The sequence below is a fragment of the Rhinoderma darwinii genome, chromosome 9 (genome assembly GCF_050947455.1).
Source record: "Rhinoderma darwinii isolate aRhiDar2 chromosome 9, aRhiDar2.hap1, whole genome shotgun sequence".
Taxonomy (NCBI): Eukaryota; Metazoa; Chordata; class Amphibia; order Anura; family Rhinodermatidae; genus Rhinoderma; species Rhinoderma darwinii.
In genome coordinates, this window is record NC_134695.1 from 24,520,198 (window position 1) to 24,547,475 (window position 27,278).

At 40.5% G+C, this 27,278-nt stretch overlaps 1 protein-coding gene across 1 annotated transcript in view; it reads left to right on the plus strand.

Moving 5' to 3' along the window:
- Positions 1-27,278, plus strand: part of LOC142660297 (serine/threonine-protein kinase D1-like) — a 256,966-nt gene that overhangs the window by 84,749 nt on the left and 144,939 nt on the right. The window contains exons 3-6 of the mRNA XM_075836887.1: positions 7,931-8,069; positions 17,557-17,685; positions 19,377-19,561; positions 23,348-23,531. Coding sequence (XP_075693002.1) covers positions 7,931-8,069; positions 17,557-17,685; positions 19,377-19,561; positions 23,348-23,531 — 637 coding nt within the window. The remainder of the gene's footprint in view (positions 1-7,930; positions 8,070-17,556; positions 17,686-19,376; positions 19,562-23,347; positions 23,532-27,278) is intronic.

The window sequence follows — 27,278 nt, forward strand, 5'->3', positions numbered from 1 at the left end:
ATCTATGTAGAGCACTATCTACAGGGGGCTCCATGTGGGGGACTGTCTACAGGAGGCTTTATGTGGGGCACTGTCTACAGTGGGCTTTATGTGGGGCACTGCCTACAGGGGACTCTATGGGAGGGCACTGTCTACAGGGGGCTCTATGGGGGCCACTATCTATAGGGGGCTCTACAAGGGGCACTATCTACATGGGGCACTGTGTGTGTGGGTCTCAGTGTATTGTGCTATTATAATCAGGGACACAGTGTAAGGTGCTATTGTAATCAGGGACACAGTGTAATGCACTATTTTAATCAGGGACACAGTGTATGGCGCTATTATAATTAGAGGTGCAGTGTAGGGCTCTATTATATTGAGGGGCATAGTGTGTGGCACAATGAGAATTTTATCTCCAATTATAGGTGCAGAAATGTTAGAAAAGTGAGAAGCTGAAGACATCTGAGCGGAAAACTTCAGAAATGGGCTGTGGCCGGGAGAAGTCATCATAGAGGTCTGGACTGGATGGAGAAAAAAAGATAAAAAGAACAACTAGAATCTGAAAAGACATCACCGGTAAGTCACTTAATGAAAATGTTTATTCTGTCAGTCACTGTATATTCTGCAGCGAGAGGATGGGTGGTATGATTTTTTTTTTGTGAAACAGCAACTCCCAGCATATACTTACCATTGTTTGGGTCATGCTGAGAGCTGTAATTTTACGCCGTACAAACCTGTACAGCAGGGGTTGCACTAATCATAGAGGTCTGGACCAGATGGAGAAGAAAATAGAAAAAGAACAACTAGAATCTGAGAAGACTTCACCTGTAAATGTTTAATCTGCCTCTAATCAGTACTGTAGTCACTGTATGATCTGCAGTGAGATAATGGGTGGTATGATTTATTTATTTTTTTGAATCAGCAACTCTCAGCATGTCCTTACCATTGTTCGGACCATGCTCGGAGCTGTAGTTTTACGCTGTACAAACCTATACGGCAGGGATTGCACTAAATTGAGCTGCATTTGTGCTGTATATATGTACTGAACTTGGTTCTGGTGCAGTATTTATGTACTGAGCTTGGTTCTGGTACTGTATTTATGTACTGAGCTTTGTTCTGGTACTGTATTTATGTACTGGGCCTGGTTCTGGTGTTGAATTTACATACTAATCTTGGTTCTGGTGCTTTATTTATGTACTGAGCTTTGTTCTAGTGATGTAATTATGTACTGAACATTGTTCTGGTGTTGTATTTATGTACTGAGCTTGGTTCTAGTGCTGTATTTATGTAATGAGCTTGGTTCTGGTGTTGTATTTATGTACTGATCTTGGTTCTTGTACTGTATTTATGTACTGAGCGTTGTTCTGGTGCTGTATATATATATATATATATTGAGCTTGGTTCTGGTACTGTATATATGTATGAGCTTGGTTCTGAAGCTGTAATTATATAGGATATATTTATAATAAGAAGATTGCAGGGCAGGTAGAGTTGTTTTCAATGCATTGTATATTTAATGGGAACCTGTCTGGTACCCCTTGAACCGCCACCATGCGGTAATGCTTGACCTGACAATATTTCCAAACATTCCCTTTTATTTATTTTTTCAGAAGCAGCAAAATCTATCAAATCAACTTTTAAAACGGCGCACGTTATATGCTAATTACTCATTAAAGGTTCATGGGGCGGTGCCAAAATCGTGAAGAGTCACATAGTCATGCCTCCAAACCAACCTTTCAATGCTAGATTGACACCCCCTAGGGGTTTTACATCACTACCTGTCTCTTCCAGCTTTCTCAGATGCGCCATTGCCTTGTAGTCCTTGGGCACGCACCGTGCAGCGAAGTGTACTCTGCCCGGCTTCATCACTACACTGTGCATGCCAGTGGAGTACAAAGTAACGGCGCATCCGCAAGAGTTGGAGTAGGCTGCTAGTGATGTAGAATAGCCAGGTGGATGTCAATCAATATCTGGGGGGCACTATTTCAATTTTCGCCTCAGGCAGCAGAAAAGCTATAATCTGCCCTGCTCTAGGTGTAATATTTGGAATATGCCTGATAGACCACTCCTTTCTATATAGGTGCACCAGAGCACAACGGTCTAGACCTGTACATCATGTTCTACCACACCCCTGCACACTAATAAGAACAAATGCATGTTGACAACTATTTATTCAATATACCTATTCAATATCCATCATGATAACACACAACCTAAAAAATTACCTATTTAAGAGCTTCCTTGTACAGAGTCATATTCCCTGCTTTATTTATCAGTCTATTTTACCCTTATTCATTTGCTCCAAAGCAGTATGATAAAAGTACGTATCTAGTAAATCCTACACAATGTACTCTATATGGACAATGTATTGGGGCACCTGCACCATACACCTACAGGAACTTTTATGACATCCCATTCTAAATCCATTTTGAAATGTGTGTCTGTGGGAATTTTTGCCCATTCACCCAGAAGACCATTTGTGAGGTCAGACACTGATCTTTGGCAAGAGGGCCTGGCTTGCAATCTCCATTCTAGTATATCCAAAAGGTGTTCAATGGGGTTGAGTTTAAGGATTTGTGTGGGCCAGTAAAGTTCTTCCACACCAAACTAATCCAAATATGCCTTTATGGACCTTGATTTGTGGACTGTGGCACAGTCATGCTGGAAAGAAAAACGACCTCCCCCAAACTGTTCACACAAAGTTGGAAACGTACAATTGTCAAAAATGTCTTGGTACGCTAAAGCATTAAGATTTCCCTTCACTGGAACTAAAGGACCTAGGTCAACCTCAGAAAGATGATCACAATGCATTATCCCTCCTCCACCAAACTTTACAGTTGGCACAATGCAGACAGGCAGGTAACGTTCTCCTGGAATTCGCCAAACCCAAACTCGTCCATCAGACAGCCAGATAAGGCGTGATTCTTCATTCCTCAGAACATGTTTTCACTGCTCCAGAGTCCAGTGGTGGTGTGCACCACCCCATCTGATGCTTGGTATTGTGCTTAATGATGTAAGGCTTGAATACATCTGCTCGGCCATGGAAACCCATGCCATAAATCTCCCGGCTCACATGTTTTGTGCGGATGTTAATGCCAGAGGAAGTTTGGAACTTTGCAGTTATTGAATCAGGAGAGCGTAGCGTCAGCACTCGGCGATCCCACTCTACCCGGTCTGCCACTTCGTGGTTGAATTGCTGTGGTTCCTAAACGCTTCCACTTTGCAATAATACCACTCACAGTTGATCATTGAATATCAAAAAAGGAAGATATTTTACGAACTGACTTGTTGCAGCTGTAGCATCCTATTACAGTACCATGTTCAAATTCAGTGAGCTCTTTAGAATGACCCATTCTTTCACAAATGTTGGTAAAGGTAGACTGCATGACTAGACGCTTGATGTTATACACCTGTGGCAATGGGACTGAATGAAAGACCTGAATTCAATAATTAAGAGGTGTGTCCAAATACTAACAGAATGTTCAATCAAATTGATGCAGCTAATTACAAAGGAAGAAAAAACCAAATTAACAGAACTGGAACTAAGCATAGCTGAAACCAAAATCAAACTAGATGCTTTTCCAAGTTCTTCAGAATTTGACACCTTCGAGACACGTATCTCTTCATTTATTGATAAACTCAATAAATCGATAGCTGAGACCAAGAAAAAGAAATTTCAAAGAGACACAAGAGACTACAATGAGAACACAGTCTATAACTGGAACCGCAATGAACATACCAGAAACATTAGACCCATACTGAAACACCAAAACCGATATAAAAGAAGAAATGACTCACAAAATAAAGTCAGTTTCAGCTCAACCGAACAAGATTCTACAGATGGTTTTTCGGAAGAGGAGAATCCCAGACACCAACATCACAACAATTACAGACACGAAAATACTCACAGGTTTCCAAAAAACGCAGGAGGAGGGGCGGCAGAAAACACCGAAAATATAGACCAGGATCTAAGCCGTCGCCTCCGCTCACGAAAACCTCTGCATCAAACCTAAATGTCATAAACCTATCTTCCATCCCACTCACGGAAGCACAAACTGAAGTTTTAACTTTAGGTCTCAATTTTGCTCCCAGCAATAATTTCGACCTTTTCCACACCATAATCGATATCAATAAATTTATAAGAAACCTTACCATCAAAAAACACTTCCTTCCGAAGGAAACATCAATCATTGAATCAATAACAACAGAAATTTCTACAAATATTGAAGTACAACAAATAGAACATATCAATCTGAAGGAACGAGAAAATAGAAAAGAATTTTCCTTTCAAGAATTGCAAACAATGATGTGCTTGGAAAGCTTGAACACAGAAACAACGGAAACACATACAAATATGGCAACCAACTTCACAACAAGCAATGCCAAATTTTACCCTATCGCATCCAGAACTGAATCAATGGACCATTTTCAATTGACAATAGAGAAAGAACTACAAATACTTTCAGAAAGCATTCAAGAAAATAAGCATGAATCCAATCTTCCAATACGTCTCAAAAAAGCAATACAATCTTTAAAAGACAACAAAGAAATTATTATAAAAAACTCTGATAAAGGAGGAGGCATAGTAATAATGGATAAAAACAATTACAAAAAATCAATACTAGATTTATTAGCAGACCAAAAAACATATAAATTATTGGAAAAAAATCCAACCGAAAAAATACAACTTAAAATGAAAAACCTACTAAAAGAAGGTGTAAATAACGGTTTCCTCACACAAAAACAAATGGATTATATATACCTAGAATATCCTACTATACCAATAATACATGCTTTACCTAAAATCCATAAAAACACCCTCCCTCCTCCCATGAGACCGATAGTCTCTGGAATAGGATCAATCCTTGAAAGATTATCAGAGTGGCTAGATTGCCTATTGCAACCACTTGCACAACAAGCACCAGGTTTCTTAAAAGATACTAGAGATGTACTCTCAGCTTTCCAACAAAAAAAGTGGAATAAAAATCTAACATGGTTAACATGTGATGTAGTCTCTCTATATACTGCCATTCCTCACCAAGTCGCACATGATGCACTGAAATATCATCTAAATACACACAGTACCCACACCGAAGATTTTCAAAACTACATTTTAGAGATACTCATATTTCTCATGACAAATAACTACTTCCAATTCGATGATAAATTTTACTTACAATTATCAGGCGTGTCAATGGGGGCAAAATTTTCTCCATCCATCGCAAATTTAACAATGTCCTGGTGGGAAGAATCATATATATTTTCAAATAATCCATATGAAAAACAAATAGAATGGTACGGTAGATATATCGACGACCTTCTACTAATATGGAAAAATGATGTAAAAACAATTCCATTATTCATCGAATTCATAAATAACAATAACTATAATCTCCGTTTCACCTATCAACAGAATCAAAACAAAATTACCTTCTTAGATTTGGACCTGACAGGAGAGTCAGGCAATATTATACAAATACAAACTCACCGTAAAACAACCAGTGGCAACACAATACTACATGCTGATAGTAACCATTTAAAACAAACGATAAAATCTATTCCGGTAGGAGAAATGATCCGTGCAAAAAGAAACTGCACCTCTCATACCCAATACACTGAGGAGAAAAAACAAATCAAAAGTAGGTTACAAGAAAGAGGATATCCAAAATGGTCTCTTGAACGGGCAGACAATATTACATCAAAAATCGACAGAAGCCAGTTACTTAATCAAACCAAAAAACACGTTGAAATGGAACCAAACAAACCTACTCTAGTGCTACAACAAAGCAACCAATTTCATCAAATTAAAAAAATTGTCAATAACTACCTACCCATATTAATGGAAGATGACATTTTAAGATCAATATTAAAAGATGGTTGCAGAATAGTAGCCCGAAAAGCTCCATCAATAGGAAGTGTTCTATCACCATCGGCCTTTCAACCCATAGAACCAACAACCACATGGTTGGAAAATAAAGGATCATACAAGTGTGGTCAACATCCGTGCAAAATATGTTCACACACTCATGTCACAAAAATTTTCTCAAATTCCAACAATTCTGAAACTTTCTCTATACAAAGTTACATTAATTGTAATTCAGAACTAGTAGTATACATCATCGAATGTACAGAATGCAACCTAAAATATATAGGGTGTACAAGCCGCAAATTAAAAATCCGCATTCTTGAACATTTAAGCTATATAAGAAATTCTAACATCCAAAATATTTCAAATGCGGCAAGACATTTTATACTCCATCACAAAAGAACAATAAACTCATTCCGATGCTATGCAATCGAAAAAATCCGCAAATCCAAAAGAGGTGGAAATAGAAAAGAAAAAATGCTACAAAGAGAAGCATTTTGGATTTTTCGTTTAAAAACTAGAGTACCAGAAGGTCTTAATCTAAAAAGAGAGATCATGTACTATTATTAACCATAGAATAACTGGTCTGAATGGAAAAAAGGAAAAAATTCAGACATGAAACACTGTCCATTTTATATGGACATTTCCATGTCTATTATAATATACTATTACAACTCCCATGACAGCATGCCATATCCACTCGCATTTATCACAAAAAACGTTCTATAATGTAAAAAATATAAACAGAAGATAAATTTATACCTATCAAGCATAAATATATCACTACCCTCAAATCCCAATTTAATACGATTTTAACCAGCAATATGTATCTCTCAGGACACATAAGCTTTTTAACAGCCTAATCATGAATTTCCATCAATTCATCTTCACAACATTTGTGAAGAAAAATACCTAGTTCTTCTTTTTCTACATTTCTCATTCAACCACCATTCACACACAATCTGACTCAATGCAATATAAATTCTAACAATGCGTATTTAGACCATGGCTTTTTTACCCGTCCGCTTATCCAAGAATGTCAACATACTACGTGGATACACACATGTCACAAGCGTTTTGATAGATATATAAACAATTTAAAAGATACTTACCATTCTCGGATCATTTAGCCCATGAGCCCAGGAGCCGGTCAATGTGGGAGGCGGGTCAAAGGCTGCGTTCCAACACCAGGCATCCCTGAAACGCAATTAAAAACACACACCTGTGGTTAAACACATTTAAACCCAGCATACACAGTCAGAGTTCTTATCCTAAGCCATGAATAAGGACGGAGACACCGTCTGAAACGCGTAGGCTACCTACCATTACTCTTTTTTCATTGCAAGATACTATATACGCCATTGAATTTCCTATTTTTTAACAAGAATAATTAAAACTTGGAAAAAGATTCCTTTTATTTCCACGAATGCTGGATCCAACCTTCCTTTCCTTCAAAGTAAACTTTTTTCGTGAGCCACCACGAGGATCCGAGCACCAGGATTACCCATTACAAAAACCAAATCAACTTTTACAAGGTGAGCTGGAGAAATTCTCCCTACATTACGTGTGTCCCAATACTTTGGTCCATATATTGCATGTGAACCTAGGTCATGCTCAATTCGAAGCTGTAATTTGTGTGCAATGTAACAAGGAGTCTGAAATCACATGCCTGTATGAATTATATAAGGTTAACAAAAACTACGTTGTGACCATACTCAATTCATCTGAGGAGGGCAGAATGATGGTTTGGTGTTTAGCATTGTTGCTTCAACGCCTCAATCTGTATGTTCTGCCTTCACACACTCTAAAAACATGTAAAAGTTAATTGTTTCCCTAAAAATTGGTCGGGGTGTGTCTGTGCACGGCACTGTGGAATACTTTGGTGCTGCAATAGGAATTTTAGAATGTTATGTGTCATTTTTATACTATTCTTCTACATATGGTCTCTATATACAATGATTTTGTATACTGTTAAATGTAGCTATGTATTCTAGAGTACATATGATGCAATGTAACGTGTTCCAATTTTTATAAATTTTGAACACCTTTTAGTACATTAATACTTTTTTTTTCAAATGTTTTTAGTACCCTGAATATGGATTTTTGGGGGTTTCCGAAAAGATTCAACTCTTTCGCCATAACCTTAACTCAGAATATGTCCTAGAGCGTCTTCTACCCAGCAATTTCATTGCAGAAGGAGACTTAATTGAAGTTGTCCTTCCTGGTGAGTATTTGTATGTTTTGTTACTATAAGGTCTTAGTTTCTTTGCTACATACATCCAGTGAGGCCTGAGACAGGAATACAAGAAGTTTTCTTACTGTAAAGTTATTCCTATGAGCTCTGGCCATGGAATTTTTTTTGAGTCAGTTCACCACAGACATTGCTCACACTTCTGATAGAAGACTGCAAAGTACTGCATACAGTGACTGTGAAGTGTATTCAGAATTGAATCATGTATAATAGATGTATTAGAACATTCTGGTTTAACAAAAGTGCAGGTAAGTTATTATAATTAGAATAACAGGGATTGGTAACAATGACCAGATGGATAAGGAATGCAGTAATGTGGAGTAATCAGAAGTGTAGTAAGGCAAGCCAGGGTCAGGTAATGTAGGTCAGGCATAACAGGAATGCAGCACCGTAGAGTAATTAGAAGTCGTACAATCCAAGGCCAAAGCAGGTTCAGGTTAAAACAGGTTACAGCCAGAATAAAACTTAAACCAAACTCCCAAGTCAAAACAGGGGAATAACCTCTATAAACTGGCAAGGAGACCAGTGAACTTTGATAGGCCTGACCGTTGTCCAGCCGCTCGGCTGGTCCCACCGCGACTGCAAGTGGCCAGGAGGCAAAGAATGCAAAATTACATTTCGTAATATAACTATAACGCTGATTTAAGTAATTCATCATTTGCAGTTATATATAGAAAAACTTGTTCAAATATTATATTTGGCTAAACTTGTAATGTGTAATATGGAGAGAGGTCACCTGTCAAAGCAATAAGATAGTATGTCAATGTTGACTACTTTTAACTCTGACATTTCTACACTACTGTTGCCAGTATTATCCCTAAGAGACTAACCATTTTGGCATAATAAGGACAATACATTATTAATACTTACCACAGCAGTTCTTCCACTATATATATTTTTTCAATATTATAAAAGGATTTATCATGTCCTTGGTTCTCTCAAGTTGTGTCTACTTTAAAGGGAATGTGTCACCAGAAAATGACCTATTGTTTAAATCAAGTTTTTATGTTAAACATATTTTTTAAGAATTTTTTATGATTTTTTTATGTTTTATGTCATTATCTATATTAAAAAATAATCCTAAAATCTTGCTGTTTTAATGCTGGCCACCTAGCCTCACAATACAATGACACTTCCGGTTCTCTAGAGATCCTTACTCAGCAGCCATCTCATTATCAAAACAGGCAGGATTACAATGACAGCTAAGGCTTTCTTCACATCTGGATCAGGGCCCGTTCTGACGTTCCGTCGAGGCGTCCTGACAGAACGGGATCCTGACTGAAACAATTGATTTCAATGGTGATGGATCTGGTGATTTTAATGGTGACAGAATTAATAAAACGACGGAACCCTTACAAAACTGAGACAAACGGAAACCATTGGCACCAGATCCATCACCATTGAAAGCAAGCAATGGTGATGGAAACGGAAATTTATGGTTTCCATTTGTTTCAGTCAGGGCTCCATTCTGACAGAAAGCTCAAACGGAACGTCAGAATAGAGCCCTGACGCATATGTGAATGAAGCCTAACACCTACAGTGAAGGAAATAAGTATTTGATCCCTTGCTGATTTTGTAAGTTTGCCCACTGTCAAAGTCATGAACAGTCTAGTATTTTTAGGTTAGGTTAATTTTACCAGTGAGAGATAGATTATATTTAAAAAAAAAAAAGAAACTCACATAGTCAAAATTATATATATTTATTTGCATTGTGCACAGAGAAATAAGTATTTGATCCCCTACCAACCATTAAGAGTTCAGCCTCCTCCAGACCAGTTACACGCTCCAAATCAACTTGGTGCCTGCATTAAGACAGCTGTCTTAAATGGTCACCTGTATAAAAGACTCCTGTCCACAGACTCAATTAATCAGTCTGACTCTAACCTCTACAACAGGGGCAAGACCAAAGAGCTTTCTAAGGATGTCAGGGACAAGATCATAGACCTGCACAAGGCTGGAATGGGCTACAAAACCATAAGTAAGACGCTGGGTGAGAAGGAGACAACTGTTGGTGCAATAGTAAGAAAATGGAAGACATACAAAATGACTGTCGATCGACATCGATCTGGGGCTCCATGCAAAATCTCACCTCGTGGGGTATCCTTGATCCTGAGGAAGGTGAGAGCTCAGCCGAAAACTACACGGGGGGAACTTGTTAATGATCTCAAGGCAGCTGGGACCACAGTCACCAAGAAAACCATTGGTAACACATTACGCCGTAATGGATTAAAATCCTGCAGTGCCCGCAAGGTCCCCCTGCACAAGAAGGCACATGTACAGGCCCGTCTGAAGTTTGCAAATTAACATCTGGATGATTCTGAGAGTGATTGGGAGAAGGTGCTGTGGTCAGATGAGACTAAAATTGAGCTCTTTGGCATTAACTCAACGCGCCGTGTTTGGAGGAAGAGAAATGCTGCCTATAACCCAGAGAACACTGTCCCCACTGTCAAGCATGGAGGTGGAAACATTATGTTTTGGGGGTGTTTCTCTGCTATGGGCACAGGACTACTTCACCGCATCAATGGGAGAATGGATGGAGCCATGTACCGTCAAATCCTGAGTGACAACCTCCTTCCTCCACCAGGACATTAAAAATGGCTCGTGGCTGGGTCTTCCAGCACGACAATGACCCGAAACATACAGCCAAGGCAACAAAGGAGTGGCTCAAAAAGAAGCACATTAAGGTCATGGAGTGGCCTAGCCAGTCTCCAGACCTTAATCCCATCGAAAACTTATGTAGGGAGCTGAAGATCCGAGTTGCCAAGCGACAGCCTCGAAATCTTAATGATTTACAGATGATCTGCAAAGAGGAGTGGGCCAAAATTCCATCTAACATGTGTGCAAACCTCATCATCAACTACAAAAAAATGTCTGACTGCTGTGCTTGCCAACAAGGGTTTTGCCACCAAGTATTAAGTCTTGTGAAAGGGATCAAATACTTATTTATCTGTGCACAATGCAAATAAATATATATAATTTTGACTATGTGAGTTTCTTTTTTTTTTTTTATATATATATAATCTATCTCTCACTGGTAAAATTAACCTAGCCTAAAAATTCTAGACTGTTCATGTCTTTGACAGTGGGCAAACTTACAAAATCAGCAAGTGATCAAATACTTATTTCCTTCACTGTATATATAGATAACACAGGATCCACCATTGACAATAGGTGATGGACACAGCTCCCTTCCTCCCCCTCCATGCATAATGACCTCTGCACAGGTCACAAAGCATGCCTAGAAAACTTTCCTATAGAAATCAGTGGTTTCCTGTTCATAGGTTCCTATAGTACATGAGGCTGCTGTTGAGCATTTCTCTAAATGCTGTTAACAGAAGCTCAGTCAAGATGGCTGTCCCCATAATCATGTACAGAAAAATAGAATTAAAAAAAAATCTACAATCAAAAAATAAAAACAGATTAAAAAAAAAAGATTCTGTTTCACTATCATGTTTTAATTAGGAAAAAAAATACAGGTGATACATTCCCTTTAATTTCACTTTACTCATAATAGTGCAAATCTGGACTATTCAGTGAAAAGCACTGAGCTATATTTATGTGGTCCAGTTCAGATAATACATAAGACCAATTAACTGAACTTCTTCTTATACGAAATAGGAGGATTCGCCTCATACATCTCATAGTATGAAGACCATGCTAATAAATTCCTCTTCATTTCAAGGGGGCAGACATTAAATTGAATTTGCTCAAACTGCAAAAATGTAGGGATCTAAAGAAGGACTGTTTCTTATGCACTTATTTACTAGTAAGAAACTAATTTTATCATTGGTATATTCATAAACACTGTATTCTCTACGAATGCTTGTATCTTGCCACCTCGGCTTTGAAACTACAATTATTCTTGATCGTAAACTTGTCATTTATTGATGTCAATTGAAGTCATTTGAGGCACTGTGTGGGAATATATTAAAACTGGCGTTACAGGTCGCATATACAATTCCCGGCAGGGATGTCCAGTAGCCTATTTAGGACACGGAAACAAAATGGGATAGCCACAGTGAAACATCTGTTGCATGCGATGGAACCGAGATTAAAGACGTTGCCAGAATTGGGCAGTGAATATGGGATCCAACAAACGCATTTTCTACAATATATGCAGGTTAGAACGTTCTGTACAAAGCTGGTGGGAAACTTAGAAAAGGAAATTGTTGATAACCCGTTTGACACACTAGTAGGAGAAGATCCACATAGGAAATCTTTATCGGTATTATATCAGACAATGAAAGATATTTATGTGCAAGTAGGAAAAAAAAAATCTATTTCCTTACTGGAGACGTATTTTTAAAACACCAGAGGTAAATGAGCAAATACTAGAGGGATGGAAAACAGTGAGGAAACATGTTATAAATGAAGTGTGGAGAGAGACGCAATTCAGGCTGATGCATGCAGCCATTTATGCTTTTAACATACCGCCAAATGTGAGAGATCCAGATCGGTTACATTCCTGTCCAAAGTGTGCCCAGCCACGCACGGATCTATATCATGGTATTTGGTTGTGTTTTGCCACACAGGGATACTGGTCAGAAATAACAAGATACGTTATGAAGCTCTGGGAAAGATCTATACCGCTGAATCCTACACTTCTATTGTTTCATTCAACAGCGTCAATAGACACTGAAGTGGAGGGGGCCCTGCAACACATACCCCCGCTAGTACACATAATAATACTTATAGCCAAAAGGTGCATTCTGAAAAATTGGCTGGAAACTAATTCACCGACACTGGAACAACTAATTCAACAACTACAAAAGTACCTATATTCAGATAGGAATGAGGCCTTGTTACACAAAGAACGAAAAACTGCAAAATTTTTCAAAAAATGGAAACAGTTCTTGGTACAAATGTCTGTCACGGACATAGAAAAAATTATGGCGGGTTTCCAGGACACTAAATGGTACCTTACTGAAGACCTTAAGGGGACCTTGGGGAAACTAAAGGTTACAATGCCAAGAAATTAGACAGAAACACATAGGATAGAGGCATGAATAGGGACAGGAGAGGAAGAGAGAGACAAGATACTAATTAGAATACCACAGTTGTTGGGTTAACTGTTTACAAGTTTTATTGTATAAACTGCAATTGGAATCATACTACGTTTTCAATGTAATTGATTGTGATAAATGTAATGATATGTATAAATATGTATCTTCAGCAGGGTGTGGGCAATGTCATACCTTGCCTCTTGTAACTGTACAGAAATATATGAAAGGAAAAAACTCAAGAAAAAAAGTAAAAAAAAAAACAAAAACTGGCGTTACAAACACCAGTCCTGAATTATCTTACGTTGGCGAGAATTGTACCAAATTTATTAGCGCATCTTTGGCTGTCCATGCAACAGAAATGAAAATCAATGTCTGCTATGAGCAGGTTCAGCTTTGCGCCATAATTAATGCCAGTTACTGGCTTAAATTATGGTACATATGTTGTTCCATCAGGGACCTTGCCCCCTACCACTAAACCCTGTCCCTTTTTTTGCCACTTTCGAAAAGTGGCGAGAGAAGTAATGTCACAAATTTTAGACCAGCTATGGCATGCACCAAAATGTGAAACTTTTATATGCTAGAAACTGCCATAAACCATTTAATATATTCCCCCACAATTGTATTGAATTTTGTTCTCAAAGTGTCTCATCAGCAGAAATTAACATTTGAGGATACTTTTTATATTAAAGTTTAGCAAAACGTTTAACAAATATATGACATGTCATAGTGACATGTCAGTGTCACGATCTGTGGGTATGTGGACCCACTGGGCCGTACCGCCATAGCGGGATAGGAGCTGGCCAAACAGTGTACCAAGTCAATGTCTATATAGTCCAATCACAAGGGTACCTGTAGCAGTTCAGACAGTAGTAACATCTAGGCTCAGATGTGACCTTGGCAGCAGACACCAGGCGTGGTGTAAGACAACAGGCGTGACCGATGGCACTACACGACTCCAACTTTCTAAGGCACAGGAACAATGGTACCACCGGATACAGGATACAGGTAGCAGGTACGGGAACACCGGGAACAGGATAACACTAAAGGACCATTTGCAAGACTAACACGGGTAAACACAACGACGCACAGGCAATGAGAAAAAGGACAGAGCCCTTTTTATAATCCAGGGTGTTCGTGGGTTAATTGATGATTATTTTCATATGCGCTTGCTTGCCCTTTAAGGCCGGGCTGGAGCGTGCGCGCGCAACCCACGGGACACAGCAGAACGGAGCGGACGTGTCTCCTGGGGAGGAGATGCAGGCCAGCGCTCACAGATCCATGGCTACGACTGCCGGGGGGTGAGTAATCGCGACGGTCCGTGGCCATGGACGCTACAGTCAGAAGTTTTGATTGGTGGGGTCTGAGCACAGAGACCCCACCAATTGCTAAAATGAAGCAGCTGAAGTGCTCGTATGAACGCTCAGCCGCTTCGTTTCTGTTCGCCTTTTTCCGGAAAGCCAATGTATAGCAGTACTGGCTCATAGTTTTTCACACAAGCGGTTCAGCTGCTTTGTTTTAGTGATTGGTGGGGGTCTCAGTGCTTGTACCCCCACTAATCAAAACTTCTGACATGTCACTATGACGTCAGTAGTTTGTTAAAAGTTTAGCTACACTTTAATGGCTCACTTGCGGACTATGACTCCATCTTATTTTACATAAGATACTACTGCTACTGTTATTTTCACTATGAACAATTTTATATGTTTGTTATGCTTCAGCTGTAGGAAACCTGTGTACGTAGCTTGTTAGCAGTGTATGCTTTCAAAATTACAATCCTGCATATCTGCTTTATACAAAAGGTGGATTTTTTAATACTTCTATGAAAAATAAACTACATGGAAATATGAGAGAACTTTGAAGGAAATCTCTTTTTGGGTGCCCATTCACAATGCAGCCATGGTAATGGCACAACAAATTACCAATTACCATTACCAATTACATTTTCACCCAAGTATAGGTGAAGCACAAAGTTTTTATGAAATCATGGTCGTCCTGGTGTTTTAAATTAGCAGGAGACTGCATGTGTTTTACTGCGGTTTGGTGTGTTTTTCAATGCGATTGGGGTTAAAAATTCAACTGCATATAAAAACATCAAATCGCAATTAAAATGAATGCGCTTTTTCAGATGGGTTTTTGATGCGGTTTTTAACAGCACCTCAACTGCTTTGTGGGATTATAATCTATGGGTTTTTCAACTTCTTTGCTCTCAGTTTGTCCACTGAGACCACATGAAGAGGTGAGTTCTTATGATCTATTCACTTGGCTGTGGTGTTGTGTGTTGGTCTTTGTTGCTGTGGTGCTTTACCTGTGGGGGGACGTGGCCCAGAGACAAGGTGGCTTAGCTTGGCAGCATGGGTGCTGTTGGGCTCCTGGGTTGCTTCCCCTGCAGGTGCAGTGTTGCGGCGGCATTAGTTGCTATGCGATATTGTACCTAATAGAGTAGGGACCCACTTAAAAGAGGTCACTGTGAAGTGACATGTGGGCAAATACAGTTTGATCAAAACGTCAGCAGAGAACCTCATATTCATGTTCATAAATTTGCTGTGAACCACGTGCGGTTTTTGATGCACGGTTCTCAGCGATTTGGCAACTACTGCGGCTCAGCTCATTGTGTATGGACACCCTGATTTTATTATCCTGAACAAGGATAAAACATGGCTGATCCTTAGTAACTGTCAGCAATTCCATTTTCCTCAGTGTTGTTTTTTTTTTGAACAAATTATTTATTTAATTAATGCATTTAAAAAAAAAAAAAATTGGAACCATACAATGTTCTATTATGCTTCAAATATTGCTCTCATTCCTTTACTTATACTGCGTTTTAGACCACTGTCTCTGCTCAGTCTAATGGTATAGTTCATGGACGTGTCCTTTAGTGCATCCATGGGTTAACTGAATAGGACCAAAGATGCTGTCAGAACATACCTGGTAAAACTGATATACTGTGTTTTACCTAGTACAGGGTCCGAGGGGTGGTACATGACTTAAAGAGGCTCTGTCACCAGATTTTGCAACCCCTATCTGCTATTGCAGCAGATAGGCGCTGCAATGTAGATTACAGTAACGTTTTTATTTTTAAAAAACGAGCATTTTTGGCCAAGTTATGACCATTTTTGTAGTTATGCAAATGAGGCTTGCAAAAGTCCAAGTGGGTGTGTTTAAAAGTAAAAGTCCAAGTGGGCGTGTATTAGGTGCGTACATCGGGGCGTTTTTAATACTTACTAGCTGGGCGCTCTGATGAGAAGTATCATCCACTTCTCTTCACAACGCCCAGCTTCTGGCAGTGCAGACAGCGTGTTCTCGAGAGATCACGCTGTGACGTCACTCACAGGTCCTGCATCGTGTCAGACGAGCGAGGACACCGGCACCAGAGGCTAGAGTTGATTCTGCAGCAGCATCAGCGTTTGCAGGTAAGTAGCTACATCGACTTACCTGCTAACGCCGATGCTGCTGCAGAATCAACTGAAGCCTCTGGTGCCGATGTGTTCTCGCTCGTCTGACACGATGCAGGACCTGTGAGTGACGTCACAGCGTGATCTGGCAGAAGCTGGGCGTTCTGAAGAGAAGTGGATGATACTTCTCATCAGAGCGCCCAGCTAGTAAAAGTATTAAAAACGCCCCGATGTACGCACATAATACACGCCCACTTGGACTTTTACTTTTAAACACACCCACTTGGACTTTTGCAAGCCTCATTTGCATAACTACAAAAATGGTCATAACTTGGCCAAAAATGCTCGTTTTTTAAAAATAAAAACGTTACTGTAATCTACATTGCAGCGCCGATCTGCTGCAATAGCAGATAGGGGCTGCAAAATCTGGTGACAGAGCCTCTTTAAAGTACATCGAGGGAATTCTTGTCAGCTCTCAGGCCCCTCATCAAGCAGAACACAATGTATCATTTTTTCAAGATATGTTCTCACGCCATGTATAGTCCCATTCTGTTATCCTATGGATGCACTACACAGTACATATCCATAGACTATACCATTCTACTGGTAACCACAATAATAAGCATTTTTCCAACATTAGTCCCATTCAATCAGCCAATAGACGTGTCCTGTGTATTGACCTAGTACATGTCCTATGTCATAAAAGTGTTGCCAACTGAATGCTGAGGGGTCAATGATATGCGCATGTGGGGGTCACATGACTGTTGTAATGTTTAGTCCTATTCAAATCGTCCAATGATGCATTACACATGACTCATCCATGGGTTATACCGTTTCAATGTGCAAAAACAGGGATGGATGGTAATGAGCATCTGTGGATATTTTAAATGGTCATTGTAAAGATTTATATTACACAGCGCACTTCACCAGCATTGACTGAAATCACCATGTGCTGAATTTTAACAGTATATATCTTTGTTCAATGTCTTTCAGTGCTTGGTGGTTATTATTTACTAGCTTATTATTTTGAAAAATGACTGTCATCATTATTTTCTTTTTATACAGCTTCTGTGTCCCTTGACTTCTCGATACGACCTCACATACTACTTGTTCACTCCTACAAATCTCCAGCCTTTTGTGACTATTGTGGAGAAATGTTGTTTGGCTTAGTGAGACAAGGCCTAAAATGCCAAGGTAAGCTCAACAAATTAAGTCTTTATGTTAAGTCCACATATAACAATCTTTTTGCGCCGTGGATGCAATCCACTGTAAATATTCATGCATTATCTTTTTCACACCAGGCAGTGCACAGTAACATGATGGATGAATGCAATAGTCCCAACTTAGAGCCATAAGGGCAGATTTACTAAGACTGGCGTTTTGTAATAAATCTGTTGCATCTTCCAGCTGACGTGGTTTGACACATTTTCCAGATGGCAGTCGTGCGCCATCCATTCCCACCCACCAATTGGACACAAAATTATATATTTAAATTATGCTCACCTCACTTTTCTTCTTCACTTCCCTCCTCCGAGTCCACTTTGCTTGCTGAATCACATATAACATCGTGGGGGGGGGGTAGTCTCATGAGGGGACAAGTTACGAGGTCCGCTACGGGCATTTACCTTGCTAGGAGCTGTCGGAGATGTCCACTATAATTTATGCCAGAAAACTGGCGTAAATTATAATACATTTGTGGATCCGCCATGGCCCGTTCCCTTTTGTGAAGTGATGCCCCTTTCCTCAAAAATCGAGAGGGCATCGTAAAAAGGACAAAGTTGCAATTTGCACTTTTGCGCCTTTTGCAACATTTCTTTGACGAAAACTGGCGTAGAAAGGTTTTTGTTTTTTTTTCAATTAAAATTTCTATTATATTTTTTAAATAAACAACAGGTCTGACAACAAAAAAGGACATCAGATTCATAATCAAATCAAATCACAGGCAGACCTCGTAGGGTCCCCAAAATATAAACACCATTACATAATCTGTAAAGACATTTCACTTAGTACTGACATCCGAGGTATACATACAGAAAGGGAAAAAGAAAATAAATAATATGTACAAAAAACACAGATCCAAGTAACACTCAGATCTGACCAGACTTACAATTCACATGTAACAAATAGGAGTCGCGACCAGGCCAAGCAAATGTAGACATGAAACTCAATGCGTATAATAACTTATTGGGTGATGTATAGATATGAAAGATATTGTGTTTTTCTTGTGTAAGAAGTATGTACGTAGCACTAAATAAGGAGTAAACAATACAACTGAAAGGCAGTCCGAGTAACGTCTCACGGAACTAATTGTAAGAAAGGGATTATTTCCAAATTTCACAAACGTATCGGGCAAGGGAACAGTTATTCTAAGTAGCTGCAAGGACTTTAGATTTATACGTAATCCATGTATCCCATGTGCGGAGGTACCTTTCTCTATTCCCAACTTCCCATCCTGCAAGTTCTTCAAAACTGTATAATTGATACACCTTCTCTCTCCAATGTTGGATGGAAGGGGGTTCCGTGTCCCTCCAGTGTAAAGGAATTAGCAACTTAGCTACTTGTATTAACCATGTTACCGGACAATGCTTGGACGGTTTAAAGTCCTGAGATTGTACCTAGAGAAGAATTTGAGCGAGATTAAGAGACAGATTCACTCCACAAATCTCAGCTACTTCCTTCTGAACCTCTTCCCAGAACGGTTTAATTTGCGGGCAAATGGCGTAGAAAGGTTCATGAATTCCCCGATAGTTTTTTTTAAGAGATTAAGGTCAAAAAGTTTCAAGTGTGTGTTACAAAGATAAAAGATTATATTCTACAATTTACAATAAATTTCATTAACACTCTAGTTGTTTTATTTGTTAATTTTTAACCTTCTCATATTTCAGGCTGTGGTCTTAATTATCATAAGAGATGTGCATTTAAGATACCTAACAATTGCAGGGGTGTAAGAAGAAGTCACCTTTCCAGTAGATCATTTACAGGTGCAAGTTCTATCACCAAACAAAGAGCTGTGACACTCCCAACTGGGGGTAGTCTGGAGGACCTAGGAGGACATAGCACAGAGCCACAGGTAAAATTAAAAAGTTCAATTTTATGGCCATGACAGCTATTATTCCTAACATTTTCGTTTGGTCACTAGCAAGTGACCAACCAACCCTTCGCTTCAAAAACATCTTAGGAAAATCGATTGCTGATTTGTAGATTGCTGATTTGAACAATAAACTTATTTTTGATTAAATTGAACTAACGACTCTTGTCCTAGACTATATTTTGTTTCCATGCATAAGGCATAGTAGGACTGTCATAGAGGTGCATGAGCGCTCTATTTTACCTCTGTATGCCTCTGCTTTAATTTATGTTGAAATCTGTACAAATTAGGCATAAGAAACAATCGTAGCATACTCCTTGAGACTCTATGTGTACTGAAATGCTCTCCTCTAAAAGTACTGTGCCAATGAACTTGAGCCGTAATGGGAGAGGTTTTGACTCAAAGGTGATGTCTTTAATTGTAGTTGTTTACACTCCCTTTTCTTCTCTATCTGGCCCAGAACGCCATGAAGAATTCCATCCACGATTCACCTCTGCAGAATTTGCTGCCTAGACATCTTTGACTCTTTGCACTTGCAACACCTATTGCACACCCTCTATACAGACTCCCCATCATTTTGCTACTCCATGGCAGAAAATGTTGCTCTTTTTGGTCTCTCTCCTATCCACCCTCTTAAATATGTAAACTACACCATCAACACAAAAAGAAAAATTAAAGTGGAACATAGAAATACCTATTAATACAGTAAGGAACAGATATACACTCACTTTTTCAGTCAGGGAAATTGTACACTACCACTATACAAGCACCAATATAACCAGTTATTTTGTGATCCTCTATAAAGCCAGTGACTTACAGGTGTCATCTTCTCTGATGGTAATTGTTCTCTTTCCTTTTCTTCTCCATTTGGCCCAGACCGCCATAAGAACTACTCCTGACGACTGTGGAGTTTGCTGCCCAAACATATTTTGCCCCTTGCTTTAATGGTCATCTCCAGACTCTGTAGTAACAAAAACAAATTCAGATCCCAGAGCAGACCCCTAAATTATTCAGACCCCAGACCAGAGCCCCTAAACTAATACAGACCCCAGACTAGACCCCTTAGATGAATTACTCCAGACAAGATTCCTTAAACTAATACAGACCTCAGATCAGAACCTATAAATTGATCAGACCCAAGACTAGACTTCTTAAATTAGTACATACTCCTAAATCATTACACCCTAAATTAGTTAGACCACAGACTCGTAAATTAATCAGACCCCAAATCAGACCCCCTAAATTGAACAGACCTCATATCAGACCCCCTTAACTCCCTAAGTTGATTAGACCCCAGATTACCTAAAACCCCTAAAACAAATCAGACCGCAGACCAGAAAAAAAAAAATATTCAGACTCCAGATCACTTATACTCCCTGCTCTCTGCTCCTGCCTGGCACTCACTCACAGCTCCCCGCTCTTTAGCCAGTGGTGTAAATACAGGGGTCACAGCGGTCGCAATTGCGACAGGGCCCCGAAGCCAGGGGGCCCGCAGCCCCCCACATCACATCTAGAAAAAGTTACTATAGTAATTGGGGCCTATACAATAAACTACACGGGCCCCTGTTACTATAGTAACTGACAGTACTTACCCTCCTCGTACCGGAGCGCAGCGGAGGTACTAACGTCACAACGCTGTGCGCTACGTACAACATCCCACGCTGGATGGAGTGAGGACCTCTGCTGCGGCCGAAGAGGAGGGTAATTTAATATTACTGTCTGCTGAAGCTGATAGGTCGGGGTTCGACTCCCGGGAATAAAAAAGTACATGAACAATATTTCATTTTGTGTGGTATCCCTCTCCCAAGATGCCTCTTTTTGGCCCTTGACTGACTCCTTGCCATGAGTGACAGACCTTCTCTCTGGCCTTTCAAGTGTCTATGATCCAAATATTTTATTAACTAAACGTTCAGGATGGCAGAAATGGGGGTTGGACTGTATACCAGTGCTCCAGTGGACTGCTTCCCCATCCTATCTGTTTTACCTATTAAATTTGCATCTTCCCCTTTCTTCTCCCCTTTTTTTTTCCCTCTTGGGAGAGGGACACCACACTAAATGAAATTATCTTCATATACTTTTTTATTTGTGTATTATTCTTCTATATATAAGAATAAGGGCTATTCAGCATATTGTGTGGAAAAAATTCTCTATTTATTTTAAAGATTGCTATTATGGTAATCTTTCTCTATAAAATGTTTTTTACTGGTATTATGATCAAATTGTTACTTTGATATACCTTTGGAAATAACGCTTTGTGTGGAAATAAAAGGACATTTAAATAGGTAATACACCTTTAAATGTACCGCTATAAAGAAGGTAACTTTGTGAACGGGTTTGATTGGCTCCGATGAAGTCCCGATTGGGATGAAACACGTTAGCTAACTGCACGGTGGTGAGAGACGTCATCACACCGTATCCTGCAAGTGTGGTTTTATGCAACACCACGCCGCTAACCACGTGGTGGTAATCGCTACACTGGCCTTTTTTTCATATTTTGCACTTTGAATCTAGATGTTTCCATTACGGTCGAGATAAAATTCCATTACCGTAAGAAGCAGAGCTGCTGCTATAACCTGGAGCACCTTATTTACTACAGATGTATGCTGCTTTTCACTTACCTTTAAACATGGGAGTGATACTACATTCCGGACACATATTAGCAACAGATTAGTATAATGGAACTCTTTCATGACTATCTTTATGCTCACTACTTATAACCTTTGGCAAATTAATGTTGGTTTATACAAACTGCTCATTATCCATGTATCCTGGAAGGGCTAAACTTACCGTAATTCTTGTGGGAAGGATAGACCATATGGATAGAACAACTTGCATATTGAATTTATCTATGCATATCTTTTTGTACCTAGGAATTTTTCTTGCAGGTGTCCATTGCGGAGATCCTTTACATTACATCCTATTTGTCTTTATTGTATATAGGGAGTCCTTGTACGTAGTGTTTTAATAGTGTTTGTATTTATTGCTCTAGTTATTAGCCTATGGGAAATGGTTTGTCATTTTTTGTATAAATAAATTTGCTACGTACATATTTTCTATACCCTTACGAGTGCTGGATATGTCCTGGATAGTATTTTTGTTTTAAGAAAACAAAGAAATGATCCAGCGCTTGTAGAGGATTATTAAAAGGAACCACAGTTCCAAGTTTAATTCAATGATTAAAAGTTCAAGTGCAAGGGGAGTGGCAGCAGTAGCCTACGCGTTTCGGACAACACTTCTGTCCTTATTCTGTTGTCCGAAACACGTAGGCTACTGCTACCACTCCCCTTGCACTTGAACTTTTAGTCACTGAATTAAACTTCGAACTGTAGTTCCTTTTTATAATCCTCTACAAGCGCTGGATCATTTCTTTGTTTTCTTGTTCCCTTGCTGTGTGCCATCACGCAGGATCCGTTCGCAGTCTGGACTAAGACAATCAGTGGGTGTGCTGGAGGATTCCTCCCTATTTTTCCTATTTTTGTTTTTGTATTTTTTATAGTCACTTTAGTCCTAAAAAGGCCAGAGATTCCACTCTGTGGTTGGATAATGGGTTCAATGAGTTCTTTACTGTAAGAGCTGTGGAATAGCCTACCACATGAACAGTTTTTTAGCAGAAACATTGATTCCTTCAAAAAAGGTTTGAATGCCTGCATATCCATAAGAGTTCCGTTTGAGGCAAATACAGGAAGGTTTGTTTTAATGATAAATTTACTCTCAATAATTATATATTTTTCCCAGATAACCCATCTCTGTAATGTTTTTTTAATATAGGTTAACAACAAGAAATCTCGTATCCCCTCCTTTAAAGGACGACCTATATGGAAAGATTGGCAGGACATGAACAGAATGAAGGTTCCCCACACTTTCCAGGTCCATACATACACACGTCCCACAATTTGTCAGCACTGCAGACGCCTCCTAAAGGGGCTTTTCAGACAGGGCATGCAATGCAAAGGTAAGCATGTATTATTTTGACACTAGTGTAATTGGTTAAGGCCCTGTTCACACGGCGTGCATTTGACGCATCAAAAACATGATTTAAGCTTCCCATTTACATCAATGTAAGAGCGCATTGTTAGTGCATACGACGCATTTTGTTTAAAAACGCCTAGCGTAAAAAAAGAGGTGTCAGGATAATTCTTTGGTGTGTAAAATGCGCTGAGAATGCACCTAACTCCCATAGTCAAAGGGAGTCCTAATTACATGCCAAAAAAACGCCCCGAAAGCACGTATAAAACGCATCAAAAAGTACAACGAAAAACTAGACAAAAACACCTAGCTAGCGTTTTTGACACGTTCACACGTTTTTTTGGAGCGCAGTTTCAACAAGGCCTTAGATTGCAGATTCAACACTTAAACACAAATTGTAATGTGTTTTATTTAACCTCAACACTTCTATTCCATGGTATTCAAGATCTCTGCTTGCAGTCGTTCAAAGGAACATTTATTGTATACTTCTAGTGGATGCAAATCAGGACACCCAGTGGGGGGTGTGGCTAGCGCTGGCCCGGAGTGGACGCATCTCAGGAGAGCTCCGCCGGTTATACCTTTATCCAGATCCATCCGTCAGTGGCAACGAAGAGGAGATTGCTAAATCATCCTGCAGAGACCACGGACAGTGTCCATGACTTGGTGAGGAGCCGTTGGTGCAGTCTTAGCGCCATTACGAGCCCCGGCCTAGATCACGCTCAGAGCTGCGTCCTATAGTACAAATGGCCGGCCGCTTGCACACTCCTGCTACAACATGCTGGGACTGAGATCGGCATACAGGCATCATCCGTTGGTAGGCTTAAGGGGTCCCTGACCTCTCACCTCTGGTCCTTAGCCACGGGACGGGTAGTGAGGCCTGCACAGCCTTCACAAACATGGCCTTAATTTGGATGGCTCCACAGCCATTATTGCCTATGGTACTTTTTGTGGTGTGGTGAACGTTCTGCTTCAGGTGTGAACAGTACGATATTAGCAATATAACTGGCCTGGCAGGGTTACATAATGCTTAGTGGGGGTGTGACCAGGATGAAAGGGGATCTCCCCTGGATGTCGTAATGAATATGAGGTGATTGCACTCGGTCACTTACAGGGACAACAGTGGCTCTACTCTTTTCAAATATACTCACAGCTACAAAGTTCACTTATAAGGTGTGTGACATGCCAAGAACAAGCAAAGTCAAGGAGCCTAAAAAGCTAACAGAGTTCTTCCATCCCCCTGTGGAGAATAATAATCAACATAGTTTGCGCTCTTACAATACCATGACGTGTTCCTCGTCTGCAGAAAGTGGCAGTAGGGGTGGTGCAGACCCCAGCCTCATCTTTAACGGAGGAAACTATGGCGCACATGTTGACTTCATTACGTAAATCTCTTCACGGTAACTTTGAAGTTGTTCTCCACACTTTGCAAACAGATATACAAAGCATTGATGAACGTACGGAACACTTGGAATCTAAGATGGAGGAACTCACAAGTTCACATAATGACCGTATTGATAAGGTTAGCAGTTTGTAGCAAGCCTCTAAACTGGCTGATGCGGAGGACTGCTCCCGTAGAAATATTGTCAGACTACGTGGAATTCCAGAATCAATTACTAATGATAAGCTATACAAATACGTAGTGGACATTGTCTCTGCCATATTGCCTGATCTTTCTGAGATGGAGAAAGTACTTGATCATTTTCACCGCTTACCGAAGCCTAAATCTGTGGCTCAAACTCTACCCAGGGATGTTATCACCAGATTCCAGTTATTCCATGTAAATGAAAAGAAGCATTCATCAAGCGCTTTAAACAAACTTCTCTTCTGCCAGAAGCTTGTAAAGATATCAAAGTCTTCACAGACTTATCCGCTGCTACCCTCGCCAATCGGAGTTAATTATCGGTATCCACCAAGGCGCTTCATGACCATAATATCCCGTACTACTGGGGATTTCCAGGTAAGCTGCTGGTCCATAAAGATGGATCTCTTCACGCTTTCTTTTCTCTGGCACTTGCTCTCAAATTTATCAGATGATGCTGTAATGACGGGGTAGGGAGACAGACAGGTGAGCCCTAATCTACCCGCCACTCAGTCCCTGCCTACTTGCAACGACCCATCCTAGGCGACGGGGTACAACTTGGCGATGGTCCCTACGCTCAGTAAGTGCACGACAGACAAACAGACAAGGGAACACAGAAGCTAGGGAAATGGGGCAGCTGCCCACGGAGACACCGTGAGCAATGAGAGTAGTGAACGAGCCGAGTCAAACCAGGAGTGCACGAGGTACAAAACGCTGAGCAGGAGAGTGGTCAGTAAGCCAAGGTCAATAACAAGCATCAGTAAATCAAGCAGCAGCAGCAGAGCCAGGAAACAAGCAGAGCAGAATCACAGGCAAAGGAGGAACAGGAAAGGCAGGTATAAATAGACAGTGGGCGGGAGCTAGCTCCGTCTGGTCAGGCTGTGATAGGCTCTCCCACTCCTAAGCCTGCCATCCTGAGTGGTGGAAGATGGAGTCAGTCTTACAGACATAGGAGCAGGTGCAGACTGATTACCCACGGGCGTCAACACAGAAGCTGTGTCTGGTAGATCCTTTACAGTACCCCCCCTTTTATGAGGGGCCACCGGACCCTTTCTAGGTGGACCTGGTTTATTGGGGAAACGAAGGTGGAACCTCCTGAGCAATACCCCAGCGTGAACATCCCGGGCGGGTACCCAAGTCCTCTCCTCAGGCCCGTATCCTCTCCAATGGACCAGGTACTGGAGGGAGCCTTGGACCATCCTGCTGTCCACAATCTTGGCCACCTCGAATTCTACCCCTTCAGGGGTGAGAACAGGGACCGGAGGTTTCCTCGAGGGAGCCAAGGAAGGGGAGCAGTATTTAAGGAGGGAGGCATAAAACACGTCGTGTACTCAAAAAGACGGGGGCAACTCCAGTCGGAAGGAGACAGGGTTAAGGACTTCAATGACCTTGTATGGCCCTATATATCGGGGAGCACATTTTTTGGACGGGACTTTAAGGCGCAAATGTTTAGAAGATAGCCACACCAGATCCCCGACCACAAACAAGGGGTTAGCAGAACGTCTTCTATCTGCCTGAGTCTTTTGTATGCTCTGGGACGCCTCTAGGTTCTTCTGAACCTGGGCCCAGACTGTGCACAGATCCCGATGAACGACATCTACCTCGGGATTGTTGGAACTACCAGGTGAAACGGAGGAGAACCGTGGATTAAACCCAAAATTACAGAAAACGGGGGAGACCCCTGACAAGTTACTGACCCGGTTATTAAGGGAAAATTCGGCGAGGGGAATGAATGAGACCCAATCATGTTGACAGTCAGAGATAAAACACCTTAAATATTGTTCTAGAGACTGATTAGTCCTCTCAGTTTGGCCATTAGTTTCAGGATGGAAAGCTGAGGAGAAGGACAGATCAATCTCCAACTTTTTACAGAAGGCTCTCCAAAACAATTAAACAAATTGTACCCCTCTGTCAGAAACAATATTGACAGGAACCCCATGGAGACGCAGGATGTGTTTGACAAACAAGGTAGCTAACGTCTTAGCATTGGGTAGTTTCTTGAGGGGCACAAATTGGCACATTTACTGAAGCGGTCTACTACAACCCACACCACCGACTTGCCTTGAGATGGAGGCAAATCGGTGATAAAATCCATGGAGATATGGGTCCAAGGTCTCTGGGGAATGGGCAAAGAACATAGTAAGCCCGCTGGTC